Source organism: Eublepharis macularius, chromosome 6, assembly GCF_028583425.1.
Source record: "Eublepharis macularius isolate TG4126 chromosome 6, MPM_Emac_v1.0, whole genome shotgun sequence".
NCBI lineage: Eukaryota > Metazoa > Chordata > Lepidosauria > Squamata > Eublepharidae > Eublepharis > Eublepharis macularius.
Window position 1 is genome coordinate 142,010,460 of NC_072795.1, and position 17,636 is coordinate 142,028,095.

At 44.2% G+C, this 17,636-nt stretch overlaps 1 protein-coding gene across 1 annotated transcript in view; it reads left to right on the plus strand.

Moving 5' to 3' along the window:
- Nucleotides 1-15,821, plus strand: part of GLUD1 (glutamate dehydrogenase 1) — a 43,139-nt gene extending 27,318 nt beyond the window's left edge. Inside the window, exons 6-13 of the mRNA XM_054983990.1 lie at nucleotides 2,582-2,761; nucleotides 5,682-5,819; nucleotides 7,380-7,517; nucleotides 7,659-7,739; nucleotides 11,233-11,356; nucleotides 12,162-12,253; nucleotides 13,021-13,083; nucleotides 14,454-15,821. Of these exons, the coding sequence (XP_054839965.1) occupies nucleotides 2,582-2,761; nucleotides 5,682-5,819; nucleotides 7,380-7,517; nucleotides 7,659-7,739; nucleotides 11,233-11,356; nucleotides 12,162-12,253; nucleotides 13,021-13,083; nucleotides 14,454-14,573 (936 nt within the window). The 3' untranslated portion in view covers nucleotides 14,574-15,821. The remainder of the gene's footprint in view (nucleotides 1-2,581; nucleotides 2,762-5,681; nucleotides 5,820-7,379; nucleotides 7,518-7,658; nucleotides 7,740-11,232; nucleotides 11,357-12,161; nucleotides 12,254-13,020; nucleotides 13,084-14,453) is intronic.
- The last annotated feature ends 1,815 nt before the right edge of the window (nucleotides 15,822-17,636 follow it).

The window sequence follows — 17,636 nt, forward strand, 5'->3', positions numbered from 1 at the left end:
AATACAAAGTGCACTTAAGGGGAAATTCTACAATAAAGAGAACCAAGAAAAACCAGGTTTAAAGAAGGAAGATGCAAAATTGTTCAGAGTTTCTATAAGATGGAGGAAGAGGCTCTGGCCTACAGGAAATGAACTACTTGCTATAATTGAAATGCTCTGACCTGGCTGCATGTTGAAGAGAAAAAAGAAGACGACGAAATCAACATGTGAACAATCTTACTGTTTAAAGGCTTGATACTTATCTGCCAGGTTTTTAACAAATAGCAGGCGTGTGCTGATGTTTTCAAATTATATTCAGAGTTTCTATTGCCGGATTATTTAAAAAGTGATTAAACAGCTTTAGCTGTGAACTCTCTCACTTGAGCCTTCAAATCTTCTTACACGTTAGTCACAAAGCACATGCGGTCTAATTGGTGTGAATACCTTGAGTGCAATTAATTTGGATTTCCTGAAGTCTCAAATAATCTTGTTTAAACATGAAAAGATTAGCAAATATAAGCTAATGCACTGTTTAAAATACATCACGGTTGTGCCCTGGGTTGTAAGATGGTGACTTACTCATAGACGTCTCGTGCAGCTGACATAAGGCAGTGGCGCGTTATCCTAGCTGTCTCACTTGCTTTATTTTTCTGCTGTTCAGATCTTGGCAGATTTTTATTTACTTGTCCAGCCCCACAATGCTTTGAGTACTTTATTTGATTTGTATTTGGGCACTGAAATTTGGACAGATATTGTTGACTTCTGTTGCATATTGTATATTTATGGATTCTTGATTCTATGTATATTTATCCTCTTTATATTTTTGAATGTATTTTATCTTTATTGTAACTCTCCCTGAGCCTGCTTACACGGAGGGCGGACTAAAAATTGAATAAGCACAAACACATAATGTTCGAGAAGCAGAGGCTGGGTGGAAGGGGTGCACACATTAGATCATCCACGAAGGATTGGCTCTGATGTATTGAACAGTCCTGTTGGCCAGTCCTCAAACTTGGAACAATGTGCGATTATGGCTATGCATTATGGCAGGATGCAGTTCAAATAACATCAGAGCCTGCTCTTACGTTTGGTGTAGTGGTTAAGAGGGTGGGACTCTAATCTGGAGAGCTGGGTTTGATTCCCCACTCCTCCGCTTGAAGCCAGCTGGGTGACCTTGGGTCAGTCACAGCTCTCTCAGAGCTCTTTCAGCCCCACCCACCTCACAGGGTGTTTTGTTGTGGGGATAATAATGGCATACTTTGCAAACCGCTCTGAGTGGGCATTAAGTGGTCCTGAAGGGCGGTATATAAATCGAACGTTGTTGTTGTTATATTCAAGAATTGCCTTACTAAACTGAGACAAGAGCCATCTCGTTTTAGCTTCAAGAAGAGCTATCCAGATTATCTTGTAGGTAGGGTGCTATGATCATCTGCTGTTTAATGCTAGTGGCTTGGATCCACTGGAGAATTTGTGCAAATGGAGGCGGGGGTTGACTGACTTTCCAGGAGGGTCTCCCGGAAACCATTGGGCTGGACTGGGAAGTAAGGAAGCTGCTATGCTTATGGGAATCATTTCCATCTCTGGTGCATCCAAACCAGAATCTGATATTTGGAGGTATACTGTCTCTGTCTGTGGAGGTTCCTTTTAGCTTTCAGTGGTCTACTTCCCCTTTATGAATTGGGGGTGGATCCTGTGGATCCATTCCACTGGAATAGCTTCTGTTCCCTGGCAGAGTCTCTTCATCACGCATCCGGGGATGCTTCTACCACTGGCAGAAAACATCTCCACTAGCAGGATGAATGAGTGACGTCCAGCCAACCGTTTCAGGTCTTTTTTAACACAGTTAAACTAGGATGTTGCATCTCATATCCCATGAAGTATTAACTAGTTGTGTGTACAAAAATATTTCTACAACTTGAAACGGTGATGTAAATATAATAAAGAATGTAATGTAAAGGATAATGATACAGCGATTTCTAAAGTGGTTGCAGAGTTTTTAGTGGGTCTGCTTAAGATTCATACAAGTTTTGTATAAATATATTGACTTCTGATATTTTATGTAATTTTATAGTGACCTGTTTGCTGTCTTAGATCTTTGTATGCCGTTAAAGGTATTTGAATTGAATTGAATTGAATGTTGGCAAGGTTAATAGTTTGACTGGTGTGCAAACGGCATTTTCATTCCGCTTGCAGAATGGAATAAAATAAAGTAATATTCACAGAAAACGCATAGTTTGGGGCGCATGCTGTGAATCAAATCCACCTGTTATTTTGCAACCTTCAGTAGAAGTGTACTTTAATGAAAAATAAACTCTTACAGTTTTAAAAATTTATCTCAAGATTAAATTCAGTAACTCCCTTCCAGCAAGTATTCATTAATTTTTATTCATTTATCTTATCAATTGCATGTCCATTAATAGGGAAATACTTTTAAAGTAATGAAAATACAGCATCATTAGTGAACCTGGGAAGAATTAGGTCAGCGTTTCCTTCCCCGCTAGTCAGGCTACAATTCATCTGGCAGGTCCTTAATGTATTAAAATTCATGAGTATCTGTCAAAAAGTCTTCTGGAAACTCCTAACTTCCTTTATTTTCTTGCAGGATATCAATGCCCACGCCTGCGTCACTGGGAAACCGATCAGCCAAGGGGGCATCCACGGACGTATCTCTGCCACAGGCCGTGGCGTCTTCCATGGAATCGAGAACTTCATTAATGAAGCCTCCTATATGAGCCTCTTGGGAATGACTCCAGGATTTGGAGATAAGACATTTGCTATCCAGGTACTAAGTGTAGAACAACCACCACGTTGGGGGTGGAAGTGAGATGATGTATCCTGTTTTACTAATTATCTTTGGGGAAATGTAATGTATTCCCAACTGAAACTTGCCAGACAAAAATCTTGACACCCTTCTGCCAACAGGGTTGTATATGTGTGACCATCTTAGTTTCTCAGTCATGCATGGCAGTGAAGTACTAGGGGATTTTGAACAAAAGGTTTGCACACATTCCTAGCACTCTGAGAAAATTAAGGTTTCACCAAAATACTTACTTCCATTTATACTCCACTTCTCTCCTCAGTAGGCACTTAAAGTAGCTTACAGTATTCCTCCTTTCTTCATTTTATCCTCACAACATGTGTGTAACTGTGTCACCCAACAAGCAAAATACAAATACAACAATACATAAAATACAAATACCGCTTGACCTGAGCGGTTTGCGGCATGTACAAATGTCATCTACATACTTGTTTAAAGAAATGCAGTGACTATATTGAGTGATTTGTTACAATATAGCTCAATGTAGAATATAACAATATAGGATAATGATCTTGAGACTGGGACGAGAGAGGAAACACCTGAGGGGGTGTACCCAGCTGGAGGGCATCAGGGGTAGGGCAGAGCCTGGGAGGAAGGGAGGGGGAAGTTGGGAGGAGCCCTATAAAGGCAGGCTCAGTAAGGAACTCAAGGTGGGTTGTGTAGGAGTGGCGATGGAGAGGTGGAGAGTGGCGAAGGAGTGGAGAGTTTAGGAGAGGATGCGAGGGAAGAGAGAGAGAGGAAAGGAGGACGAGGACGAGGGTTGGAAGCAAGAAGCAGAGGCGGAAGGGAGCTCGACAGGTTGAGCAGGCCTGCGAGTGGTAAGAGAGGGAGCGAGGGTGATGTATACCTCCCCTCCTTCCACAAAGCTGGAACCCGTGCTGTCCCTGTCCACGCCTGGGAGCTGTAGTTCAGGCCCACTGGCACTCTGCGCAGCCACGCCCATGCCACAGCCTGACAGTTGGTCTACCATGACTGAACAGGGGCAATATTAGAAAAATACAAACTCACATGAGGAAGGGAATCCAGCTTCTGATGCCAGAGATGTGCTGGAGAAACAATTCTGTCTAGGATAAGATGCCTCAGTGGTTGTCGCCGAACACAGTGGTTGGAATCAGATTCACTGAACACAGCTGCAGATGAGTGTCTGTCTCTGTTGTTCCTTGGGCCTTGGAAATGGTTTTTCTAATAGTTGTAAAACTGAGTCAGAGAGTCTCTTCTTCCTGTCTCTGGGTTTCATCACCACGGCAACTTGCGCCGGAGCTGCTAACACTAATCGGAAAAGGCGTGGCACAAGGAGTTCCATAATCGGAGCCTGGATTAGTTTCCCGTTCGAGAATTTTCCTTAATGTTTAAGGAGAATGGGGGAAAGACCCGTATTAGACTCGAGATTAAATGAGCCTATCAGGGTGCACAAATTCAGGGTGGTATTTCCTCCTGATCCTGCAGTCAATAATCCTGATCTGGGGTTTGCAACATGAACACTAGAACGCGGGTCTCATCTCTCAGTTTATGAGAACTACAGAAAACTCTTTGGTTTGGCATTAGCCCCAGCGACGTTCCTTAGAACGCTGGGGATTCTGTCCATCCTGATCTGGATGGTGGCCTGACTACCGCAGATTGTAGGGGGGCCCTTCACACTTAGACGGCTTTGACGGTCAGGAAATGCCAATGTTTGGGCCTCATCATTAAACTTAGTAAGTAGCCCCTGTACCCAGCAAGGGTGCAAATCCTAAGGGCCACTTTAGAGCAATGGCAGCATTTGTATCTTGGGATGGAAGGATACAGTTACGGGATATCCCCTCCTAATGGAACTTTCAATTGATATTAAGACCAGGCACTGTTAGACATGACGACAGCATCTATAGAGGCCACACCATGGGCAGGAATGCATATGAGAAGACGACAACTTTGGTGTCTGTCCCTTTGTAACCCAGATTCACTATAAGTCGTTGAACTGGTGGCTTGCTGACTCCTATTTTGCAAAGGAATTGAACTTGGCCCTGGGCCGATGGATACCTCTGTCACCCCTGATGCTTCCTTAGGAGGCTGGGGGAATGTAGTGCCAGAGCTTCAAATTCATGGCATGTAACTATGGAGGAAAGAAAACTACACACCTAGGTTTGAAACGGAGGGGGGTTCAAGATGTACTTCTCCCTTGCGGATGGGTTAGGGAACGAAGTGTACAGGCACCCACATGTGGTGGGGATTCTCAGAATCTCCATTGGAAAAGAAGACAGCACGGCTTCCATACCCTACTGCAGAAGGGAGTAGGACACAGCCTCCCTAGGACAACCTTTCCCATCCAGTTGGTCAGGACACTGATTTAAGTATTTCTGTCTATTCCACTGTTAACGGTAGTGGGGGAAATGCAAGCAGAATGAACCACGTGTATTGAAATAGCCCCTTTTTGACCACAGCATCGTGATTCCATCAACTGTTGGGGAGGGCCAAGGCCAATATCTTTTGCTTCTCTAGGTACTGGATCTCCTTTTCTTATGGAGGGACCAAGTACCATCCTGTCCCCAGAATGAATCTTAGAACGAAACTAATTCGTTATTAGTTGACCTGCCTGATGAGATAACAGAGCTTACACTCTATGTAAACTTGTCTTACCAGGAATGGTCCAGGCTTAGAACTTGGGCGGGAGCTGCAGGCGTTAATCCTTATGCTCGTGCACTGACTATCGTATTAGAATACCTTGTGGTTTTCCAACAGGGGAAGGTTTATCCAACTCCTCAGTTAGGTTCGCAGGGCATCTATTTTCTGCCTTCCACTTTGCAGCAGCCAAAAAACTGTGTTTTGCATTACGTGCCTACTGCCCCTGCATGAATTGAGCGCATGCCCACCAGTCATGGATTTCCTTTCCTTTCCTTCTTTTTAACAGGGATTTGGCAACGTGGGTCTGCATTCTATGAGGTATTTGCATCGGTATGGTGCAAAATGTGTTGCCATCGGGGAAAAGGATGGTGCTATTTGGAATCCAGATGGACTTGACCCAAAAGAGCTGGAAGATTACAAATTGGTAGGAAAGCCTGAAGTCAGAATGCATAAAATCTCGCTAGTTGGAAGGCTATTAGAACAGAGCCGTTTTAGCAGGCATTGCAATCAATAAAGCTAGAGCAAGACTGTGCAGTTGTTGGCGGCGGGTAAGTCGGGTTGGTGACTCGTTACTGGCTTCTTGCCTTCTAGCGACACTGATGTTAGTTCTTTTTGTATTTTTAGTTGGTTTTTTTTTTTAATGCAAACACTTGGTGCTTTAAGAAAACTGTTGCTGGCATTAATGTGAGTGATACTTGTTAGTTCATATTCTGAATCAGAACAAAGTCTTCACTTTTACTCCTGAAAGTCTTGCTTTTCAAAACTTCCAATATTTTGGGGTGGCAATATACTGCTGCTTTAAGGGATGATATATAGGCGCTGATGTCCCTTTGAAGTGCTGTTAAAAAGACTGAAAGACGGCGGCGGGGGAGAGAACTTAAAATAATTCAGCATATCTGGGATTTGTAGCATGCTTATAAAACTTCAGTGAGATGTCTGACTTGCTTTTTAAGAACTATGGCGACAATTGCAACTTTCTCCGTTGAGGTATTGAAAGACTGTGAAGCTTTGACATAGGAGTATGTACCTTAAATTGAAGCTTCTATTGTATAACAATATCTGTTGAAATAATAAGTGTTATTAAACTTCCTTTTTCTTTTTTTCTTTTTTTTTTGAAAATTTTTTTATTGGATTAGACATCATTATATTTCATACTTCATACAATCAATTTCCTTTACCTATCTTTATTCTAACCCCTCCCTTTCCCCCCCACTTTTTGTTGACTTCCAACAGTTTTCCAACCCCTTGTCCAATTTCCCCCTACTTATATCTAACTTATTTTATCCCTTGTATATATACTTTCACTCTCTTCTAGGCTTCACTATATCAACTAAACATTACATTTCTAGCATATCATCATTACTGGTGTCCATTTAACTTATACTCTATGTTATTTATGTAATTTCTCCATTATATAGCTATCTATCAATAATAATTGATCAGTTTAACCCAAATTCTTAATATAACTATAAACACCATATACCTTCAGCATTAGTTAATCAATTTAACTTAACTTCTATATACTTATATTTGTTCTATTTTGATTATATATTTTCTCCGTTATACAATTATCAGTCAAAAATGAAATTACTACTTAATATGGTAATCCACTAAGATAGTTGCCTAGATATTTTCATTTAACTCCCCGCTCCCCGGTAAAGTCACCCCCCTCTTGCTTTATTGCATTTCAGTAGTTTTCAAACTGCCACAGTTCTCCTCCCACCTCCCATTTTTTCACCAAATATTGTTTCAGCTTCTCCCAGTCCGTGTTAAACTGTCCTGGATCAAGGTCTCTCAATTTTCTTGTCATCTTATCCATTTCCGCCATGTACAGCAATTTGTAAATCCAGTCCTCGATAGTTGGCACTTCTTGCGCTTTCCATTTTTGCGCATACAAAAGTCTAGCCGCTGCTGTCATATAAAATAACAATGTCCTATATTGTGCTGGAATGCTATTAAACTTCCTTTTTCATGTTTAAAACAGCAACATGGATCAATTCTCACCTACCCCAAGGCACAAGCCCTGGACTGCCACATCCTGGAAGCTGACTGTGACATCCTCATCCCGGCTGCCAGCGAAAAACAGTTAACAAAAGCCAATGCTCACAAGGTCAAAGCAAAAGTAAGAGGAACACACACAATAAAAGTTGGGTGGTGGGACCTTAAATTGTGAATTTCCTCCTTCCTAAGCGTGGAGGAATTATGACATGTTGATGTCAACTTTTCGTTGCTAAACTGTAGTCATCTGTGTTTTTCATCCCAGATTATTGCTGAAGGTGCGAATGGACCCACAACTCCTGAGGCAGATAAAATCTTCTTGGAACGGAACATCATGGTTATTCCAGTAAGGTTTTTTTTTTTGTTTTCTATAAGCTTGTTAAAGCCTGTCCTTCCCCTCCCTTGACATCGTGCCCGTGATTTTCAGTAGAGGTGCTTGTTAAAATGACCACATATTTTTAGGAGACAGGCACTGTTTTGACCAATATAAAAATCCAAATACTAAATAGTAACTTGAATCTTACAGGAGAGACACGCTTGATTGGGCAACTTGGGGGCTGCCCAGGGAGGGGACAGTTGAGAAATCGTGTTCTCTGGGCAGAAATCCTTCCACCTGTAGGAATGTCCTGTTGTGAATGCAAGCCAGTGTCTGCAATCCAGAACCCATTGAAGGAAGAGGCAGATCTCCCACGGGAGCTGGGCTCCATCCAGTGAATTCTTGTTCTTCTTCATTCGGTGTACAGACATACATCACACTTCTGTGGGGAAAACATCTTTGGAAGAATTTGCCCTATCTGCCAGGACATAGCAATCTGTGGAAATGTAAAAAAATGTCATGGCCAGACCTTGGAAGTAAATTTCTGTGGCGGAGAGGAACAGACTAATCCTGCTTAAAGATCACATTTATTTTGTGCAAACATCACACTGGCTCACAGTGCAGGCTAGGTGCAGACCTCCTTCTCTGTCAGGAACCACCTCAACTTGGCCCCAATTTACTTTGCATATCGTACTGTATTCAAACACTAGGACAATAGTAGCAAGTGGATTGTGGATGGTAATGTAGAGGCTACCCTGCTCAGAGGAAAATAAAGATACGCATTTGCAGGGTGGTGTAAGGAGCTAACTCTCTGAAAGTGAATTTAAAATGTGCCCATGTCTTTTTTTTTAAATTTTTTATTTTTCAGTATACTACACAACACTACAATAACACTACACAAGACTATCACAAGGAAAGGGAAAGGATGAAGAGAAAGGGAAGGGGCGGGGAAAAGGGGACATAAAGGGAAGGATAAACTACATTCAACACTACACTTCAATGTTTTCCCTTCGTACTGCCATAATAGAAAAAAAATAGCTCAATAAAATGATGATGGGGTGGTTAATCATACAGATTACACATTTCAAATTCTAATTAAACTTTCCTCCCCCCTTCTGGGTCTCGGACGCAATTCTCTCTGTGCAACCGCAGCTGCGGTGCTCTCCTCCTCCCCCCCCCCTCAGGCTTTATGTCTAAACCATATTCCTTCCGGAAGTAACCATTTATACTTTATTCCATGGTCCCTCAGAAGAGCTGCGAACTTTTTGTACTTAAAACGTCTTTTCCGGACTAGAAATGGAACGTCCTTTAAAATCTTGACTTTAAGACCCATAAAGTCCAAATCCGCATTGTATGAGTTATATAGGATAGTGTCCCGAAACTTTTTAAATGAAAAGTCAATAATGATCTCGCGAGGCAGCTGTCGCTTTGTTGCATATTTTGAAGAAGCCCGACGGACCTCCAAAATGGCGCTTTTAACCTCTTCTTTAGTTGTCCTCGCGGGTGTCGCCAGTAGTTCCGAGACCAAATCCCACAGATCCTCATTTTCCTCCTCTTTCACATTTTGGAGACGCAAAATTGTCTGCGTTCGTTCCACCTGTAGCCCGATCAGCTGGTTCTCCACCAACTTCAGCTCTTTTTTCGTAGCCTTCACAAGTGACGCACTTTCCAGAGCAGACTTCTCTGCCCCCCCCCCGCTGCTGCCTTAATGGTTTTCACTTCGCTTTCAATTAAGCCCACCCTTTGATCAGTTTCGTTCAGCTTGTCAACAAAGGGTTTTATGGCTTCCACCACCACCCTGCGCACCAACTCTTCGAGCGACTCTCCCTTCAAGGTAGCCGAGATTGACTTACCGAGAGCGGGACTTTGCTTCTTTGCTGCCATCTTGGGGGGGGGGGGGCGCCAGCCAAATTCTGGAACTCACCGAAGGGGAAGAGCGAGTCTTCTTCAGATCAACCTCTCCTTCACAAACGCTTGTAGAACAGAAGGGATTCGCTTGTTTACAGGCTTCCGCCTGTTTCTTTTATTTGCCGTTTCTCGTTGCCCGGCGGCACTCAAGGCGCCGCGCACGTCTGCCGGCCTCCATAGGGACAAACGGGCAATTCCCCCCCCGCATTGATTTCGGGGGGTTCTTCCCGCAGCGTCCCGGACCCTGCCTCCCTGACTGGGAGTCCTGGGGGCTAATCCTTGCAGATCAGCCGCCCGGTCAGGGTGCCCGGTCGCTTCCTCCCGGACCTGCCGAGAGGAGCGTCCGGCATGGCTGAGAAAGCGAAACCGAATCCAAAATGTGCCCATGTCTTGTTGCATGGTTACATTTATAGTTCGAATGCCCTTCTGTTGCGAAGATACGCCTTTTTCCTTACCTCTGCAAGGGAAGGGCCTAGGGACTTACTATTTTTAACACGAAAGCTGGGAATTCAGAGAATCTGCGGTATACATTATTACAACGGTAGGTCGCTATAATGCTACGAGAATGACGGTTGAAAAATAAATTGTAAAAGCCCTGGGGGCCCAAAGGAGGGGGGGGGTAAGCCAGAAAAAGCAGTGCGGCTTGAAAAGCACGTAGCTGCTGCTGCTGCTGCTGCTGCTGCTCCAGGCTCCTTCCCAGCACAGGTCGGTTTGTCCTGCTGGTGCTGCCCCCCCCCCCCGCCTTGTAGCTCTGGATCAGCCCAGGCTGGGCTTGCCAGTTTGGACAATGGATGGGAGGGATGTTCTTAGGTACCGGGGGGGCGGGATGCAGCTGCTCCCCTTTTAGGCTTCCCTGTGCAAAGACTTGACCATATGTTCATTTTCTATTTTTTTTTAATTCTGTCGTTATGTCAATATAAGCGTGGTCAAAAAACGAAAAAGGATGCGTGTGCTGTGACCTCACCAATGACCCCGCCAATGATGACAGCACCCTCACTTGAAAATCCTAATTATTTAGGCACATGCAGAGCGAGATAAACAGGCTCCGCAACTATAAAAGGCACAGGGAGGGCAGACAGGCAGCAGAACTGCACCCAAACCGATTCCAGTGCTTGGGGGTCGAATGCTAAGAAAATCAGGGATAAGTTGAGTGTGCAGAAAAGCCCTAAGGTGATCAGGGGCCACTAATGCTTAAAATAATTGGCCTAGTGACGGCCCTCCTTGGTTTCTTCTCCCGTAGGGGGCCTCACTGCTGTCTTCCCGTAAACGCCCATCATCCCTGCTGCTTTGCGTCCCGGCTCAGTCTCTTTGTGAATGACTGATTACCGTTGCTCATTGATGAGTTATATTACTTAGATTGAATTTCCAGCCAGTTTACTGTTAAGTCATTCCTTCTGCATTTGTTCACTTATACCCACCCCACTTCTCTCCCCAGTGAGGGACCAAAGGGGCATACAACACTCCCCCTTCCTCCTGCACACTTCTAGAATTACACTGGTAATTTCTCTTCCGCATACTGCTTTCCGGTTAACTTTCGTTTGCAGTGTCTTAAGAAACCATAACACACAGGAGCAGGTAATTCAATTTCACAACACGCAATCTTGTTTCTATACAGGATCTGTATTTAAATGCTGGCGGTGTGACAGTGTCTTATTTTGAGTGGCTGAAGAACCTGAACCATGTCAGCTACGGTCGCTTGACATTCAAATATGAGAGAGACTCGAACTACCACTTGCTCAGTAAGTTGAACAACTTCTTTATGCATTTGGGGGAAGATGCAGTGGATTCTGCTGACCCTACATTCGTTCTAAGCTTCCAGGCTGAAATAAAGCATGGAGAAATCTCAAGTTCCGTGTAATGGTTCGTCATATAGATTCTTTTGGTTTATTGGGCATGAGTGTCAAAAACCTGTGGATACTCAAAAACCCTGAAGAATGGAGATTTTGTTCTCCAGTGGGAAGTTACTAGATAACACGATTTGCAATAGCAAGCCTTTTTTGGAAAAGTTGGAAGTTCTTTAGCCTCTGCGGGTGATCTCCTCCTGCATGACCGAACAGAAATGCCGTCCCGCCAGAGGAAGTGCTCCTACTCAGCGCAGCTATTTAGGATCCACCCTGTACCGTGTCGTAGCTGGAAGCAGTTCAGCACGTCGTTCTTCCTGGAAGTGGCTGTATTCTGGCAGTGAGTTAGGGGAGTGCCCTTACATCTTCAACCCAGACCAGCTCTCAGCCACGAGCCTCTTCAGAACTCGGTTGTATCCGGGGCTTTGTTGCCGTATCAGCGGGCAGTCAGATCCACAGTACAGAACACGTTTTTCGCGATGCGTTGAGTGTAGCCGAGTCTGTCCTGCCATTGAAATCTGATTGAGATTCGGTCTCCGTATTTCTAGCAAATCCCGTAGCACACACTCGGGCTTATGTCCAAGTCCAAGGGGATAGGATCTGAACTGTAAGCAGAACAACTGACGTTTGCTTAAAAGCTTTAAATAGCTAAGATAATCTTGCTCTTTTCAAGGTTAACTGACTTTTTTGCTTCTCCTTCCAGTGTCAGTCCAAGAAAGCTTGGAAAGAAAATTTGGGAAACATGGTGGGACTATTCCAGTTGTGCCTACTGCTGAATTCCAGGATAGGATATCTGTAAGTAATTCGGGGGATTTCGCCCATCAGAATATGCAGTCTAAAAAAACTGCAGTGTAGTGGGGGGGGGGGTGCTCCCGTACAAGAAGAAACTAGTCTGCGAAAGAAGTGTGATAGCTGCTTGTCCACTTCATTTATAACCCACTCTTCTTCGCAGCGGAGGCCCAGAGTGGCTTACACAGTTTTGCTGTCCTCCATTTTATCCTCACAACACCCCTGTGAGGCAGATGAGGCTAAAGGTGTGTGACTGGCCCAAGGTTACCCAGCAAGCTTCCACAGCAGAGCAGGGAATCGAAGTTGAGTTGGCCAGGTCCTCATCTGTCACGTAATTCTATTCAGCCTCTTTCAGTAAATTACAGTTCAAATTTGGGACTTCAATTATGATAACTTCTAAATTTCAGCTCCAAACAGTGTATATTTACGAGCACAGTGTCTTGCAATGGTGCTGCACTGAATGATTAGCGAGCATTCTATAAGAGAAGCTACTGTTTAGGTCACAGCCCAAACAGCTATGAAATCCTTAAGTAGTCATTCATTTAATCATCTTACTTCAGTTGCCTTTTGTAGCCTACAGTAAAGAAAAATACAGGAAAACCAAGCCAGGTATTCCAGCTCCGTTCCTTAAACGATGGTGTTTAAATACATGATTGAGTTCACGGCTGGCTTCAGATAAACTACAGGTTGAGGTTCCTTTCACCGCAGACCATGCAGCTCAACAGCAGGTGTCTCTTTAAAGTTCCATGAGATTTCTCTGTGTGTCAATACAGGGTGCATCTGAAAAAGACATTGTTCACTCTGGCTTGGCCTACACCATGGAGCGTTCGGCCAGGGTATGTATTGTATAAACACAATCTCGGTAAAGGGCGTGTGGAATGAATGAGACCTCCAAGTGCCAGTTAAGGTGATACGAACATGCCCTGCTCCTAGATACTCTGCCGTTCCCACACAACCGTCCTAATGACAAAAGCCTGTTTGCTCTGTTCTCTCTCGTGTCGGTGATGAAGCCTCTTTCAGAATTTGAGTGCCCCCACACCTTGACGTTTGAGTGGCAGGTGGCCATGGGTGATTGAATTTAACAAGCAGTCTGAAGTGTCCCACTTAAGGACATAGAAAATGAATATGAAGCCCAAGCAAATTCTGATGTGTATCTTGTTGGTTATTGTCTTCTCCAAATCAAATTCATGTCAGGGCTTGCCAAGTGTCATGTATCTGCAATGCCAGGAGTATGTTGTGTGTGGCCATTAATCCTCTGACACTATGGGGAGTTCCGAGTACTTATCCCATGCCTGTCGTCTGGAAGTTCAGTGTGTTATCTCTGCTTTGAAGTTGAACACTCTCCCTCCGAAGCAGAAGACTTCCGCTTCGGAAGCGAGCGGCCTTGAAACCGGCTGCACCCAACACAAACGAGGCTTCTCCTGGGAACAGGGGTGATTTCATGCTTACTCTCTAGATGTAGCCTAAACTCTGGTATTTTTTGTCTCTGGCATTTGCACCAGAATTTCAACAGGCTTCTAACCTGGGGGTGGGACACTATATCTAACCCTGCTTTCCCTTAACATGTCACTTCTGCCAATTCCACTGTCTGAGCACCTTGAACCTGATAGATCTCTAATAAAAGTTACTTCGACCAAATCAACTGTGTGATTGCTGTGGAGAACTTGGGGATCTACTTGCCAAGGACTGACACCAAGTAGTTCCCCAAAACACTTCACTGCATCACTTGGGAGAAGTCGTTAAAATGTTTATTGAGGATTAACACCAGTATCAAGCAGCTCAGACAATGGAATTGGCTGGGATGCCCAAAGGTGATAGAGCATAGACAGCTACAGGAGGAAGTCCCCACCCCCAACACAGAAACGGTTGAGGAGGAATTTTGACGGGTGAGGTCTGTAGAAGGTCTGGGAAGAAGGGGGGAAGGAGTTCAGCTTCTCCAAGGTGGAGTTCCCAGCCTGGCAGGAACTCGAAATGATGACACCTCTCCTGTAAGATAAGCAATTAGTCACAGCACATTTGAAACCAGCTTCACTCTGCACTTACTCAGGAACCCATTACCACAGCAGTACAATTCAAATGCCAATGCAACTACATGGCAGATACGCAGGGCGTATCTGACAATTCATTGCAACTGTGTGTGTTGTTTGAAGAAGAGCTTGGTAAATATTGTGCACTTAGTGACGCCATTTTTTTGTGTGTTCTTTAGCAAATCATGCGTACTGCCATGAAGTACAATCTAGGTCTGGACCTAAGGACAGCTGCCTATGTCAATGCAATTGAGAAAGTCTTCAAGGTGTACAATGAAGCTGGTGTGACCTTCACATGAACGGACAGTTACCCTCCTCAGTCTGGCACCCTGTTCTATATCCTCTTCAGAAAGCTTAACACAAGTTTACATAACCACATAAATCCTTTTCCTTTTTCTCACTTACTTATAATGGATATGATTTTCAATTAGCTTTGGTAAGAACTAGTATTTTTATAATAAAAGGACAAAACGTGGATTTAGAACTTCATGCTGAGACGTATCTAAAGATAATCTGTTAATCTGCATATTGGGGAGTGGGGAGGAAGGTTGGAGTATTTTCCATCTTGAAATTTTAAAAGGCACCTTTGTATTGTGAGAGCCTAGGGTCTTGCCACAGAAACAACTTAGCAAAGCCTCAGACTGGAGCAAACAGCAAACTGTTCATGCAGTTTGGTCGCATCGGATGTATCTCGTCTAGATTTGGCACTTTCTGAGTGAAGACCTTGTAGGGTCAATGTGGTGGCATTATCAAAGAAAGAACAAGGCCTCCTGCAGGGAATAAATGATAGGATTCTAATTTTTATACATAACAGAGCCATAGGCCTGGTTCTCTTTGGCAATTATGTGGGTGTCCCCCCCCCCCTTTTATAATCTGTGCACTTGTTGGACTGCCTTTAAATCATGTACTGAGTCTCAGTTCGACTCATGTGCTACATTGGTGTGCACATAGGCAATGGGTTGTAAGAGCTAATGCTTTTCTAAGCTGGAACGGTATTGTGGAGGCACCCAATGGATTGACCTCTTGTGTTTTAATTGCATCTCTGCACATCCATTTAGCTTCTTTTTAAAAGAGAACATGTGTATTTGAGTATAACCTTAGGTAGTCCGAAGAGTTTGTGTAACGTTTTACTCTCCTTAGTTATATGTTCTCTTAAGGCTTGGTTAGCATTGGCTGGTGCCTCAATGAACAATCAAAGCAAATGGTTGGCAACGAGGAGTCAGGCTGCTGCTGTGGATACTTTTGTCTACTGTCTTTATTGCATTGACTTTGTTCTTTTCATTTGGAAGTTTTACGTGGTCTGAACACAGAGTTTAATAAAGAGGGCCTTGAAGCTCAAGATTCAGTCGCAAGTGTGCTGGAAGGTTTTGACGAAGTCTCTTGTCTAGAGGACTCCTGTGTCGTTCCAGATGTATTTATGTAATGGATATAATTTTTTTAAAACAAACCTAAGTCCACCCAGGAACTCATGCTTTTTTTTCTAGCTACTTTGTAACTCATGACATAACCTGGCAATCTAAGCAATTAAAACTTGACCTTTCCAAACATGAGTTGGCTGGTTTCTCATCGCTCTTTCCTGGCATGTCTGGGGGGTGGCTGGAGCTTCCTTGTTCTAAATGGAAAGAAGTTGGACACAGACTTCAGCTGAACACCTTTTGCAATGACATTGCCCTTGTAACAGCGCACTACCAGAAACATTAAGAGTCTCCGTTCCTAGGACCACTTTACAAATTTATGTGTACCAGCCCCCCAACCCCCATGTGATCTCTGGTTCTGCATCTGTATAAGCGGCGTATGCCTCTCCTGTGATGACAACAGCTTGAGGAAGTGCTGCTGCATTCATCATTCATCACCAAGAATACTTTGGGATCTTGTGCATATAGAATTGTGGTGCTACTCTATACCAGAAGGTCTCTGCCTTACTGGACGTTGTCTCTATTTGGTCTCTTGCCTTGGAGAGGGCCACCAACAAATTTGCCATCAGTTCCCGTTGTCTCCTCTTTCTGATGCTCATCTTCATTGAATAACTTTTTAAAGCTATCTGTGCTACAAACGTCGTGGCAAAGTTTCCATATATGTATATGGGGTGATAGGGTGTTAGAGATCGAATGCGACAAGAGCTGAACTCGCTGGGAAAGTGGGCAGATTTGAATAAGATGACAATTAACATGGATAAGTGCCGGGTTCTCTACCTGGGTGACAAAATGCAAGACATGCATACCGGGTGGGGGATACGCTTCCGGGTCAGCAGTGTGTGAACCAGATCTTGGGTGGGTGGGAAGCTAAATATGAGCAGTCAGCAAAAAAAGGCAACTGCTATCTTTGGATGTGTCAACAAAGGTATAACATCCAAATTGGAGGATGTCCTTGCCAGGCACCACCTGGAACATTGTGTGCCATTCTGGAGACCTCACTTGAAAAAGGACGTGGACAAATTAGAACAGGTGCAGAGGAGAGCAACCAGGATGGACGGGGGCCTGGAGACCAAGCCCTGCGAGGAAAGACCGAGGGGCTTGGGACTGTTCAGTTCGGAGGAGACTGAGGGGAGATATGACTACTCTCTTAAATATTTAAAAAGCTGTCACAGGAGGGAAGGGAGCTGTTCCTGTCGGCAACAGAGGATAGGACTTGCAATAATGGATTTAAACTAGGAGGGAAGGTACTGGCGGGACATTAGGAAAAGCTTATTCACATTAAGCGTAGTACAGCTGTGGAATCGGCTGCCTAGGGATGCCCCTTCATTGGTAGTCTTCAAGGAGTGGCTGGATGAATATTTATCAGAGATGCTTTAGGCTGTTCCTGCATGGGGCAGGGGGTTGGGCTAGATGGTCTGTAAGGCCCCTTCCAACTCTTACGGTTCTGTGATCTGATCTGCTGTATTTGATGAATGGTGACTTGCATATTAACAGCTATTGTTTGTTACCAAGTGGCAGATGTGCACGTGAGGACTTCAGTCTTCCAAACCCAATCCCCTTTGGTTCTTTCCCATGACTCTTGTGTCCCATTCAATGTTTCAGTTTTAGTTTTCCACTCAGGTCACTACCTACGTTGTTGCTGAATGACAGTTCTTTGGTTAGATTAATGCCTATGTCATAACAGTCCTCTGAGCAGCATTCGCCTCTTGAATTTTTTTCAAAATAATTGGTATGGAATTTCACCTGGGACCCTGTTAAGTCTGTAGTGTGCGCTATTCATGGAGAAGCAGGGGCGTGGAACGTTGTGGGCATCTCTGCATTTCTAGTAGCAGGCGGGACGTAGATCTCCTGCTCTGTATGTGGAGGAGAGACGCAAGTAATTGCTTGTGAGCTTGAATCCCAGTTTCTTCTCCCTGCTTGCACCTCCCCACCCTGCCCACGAAGAGC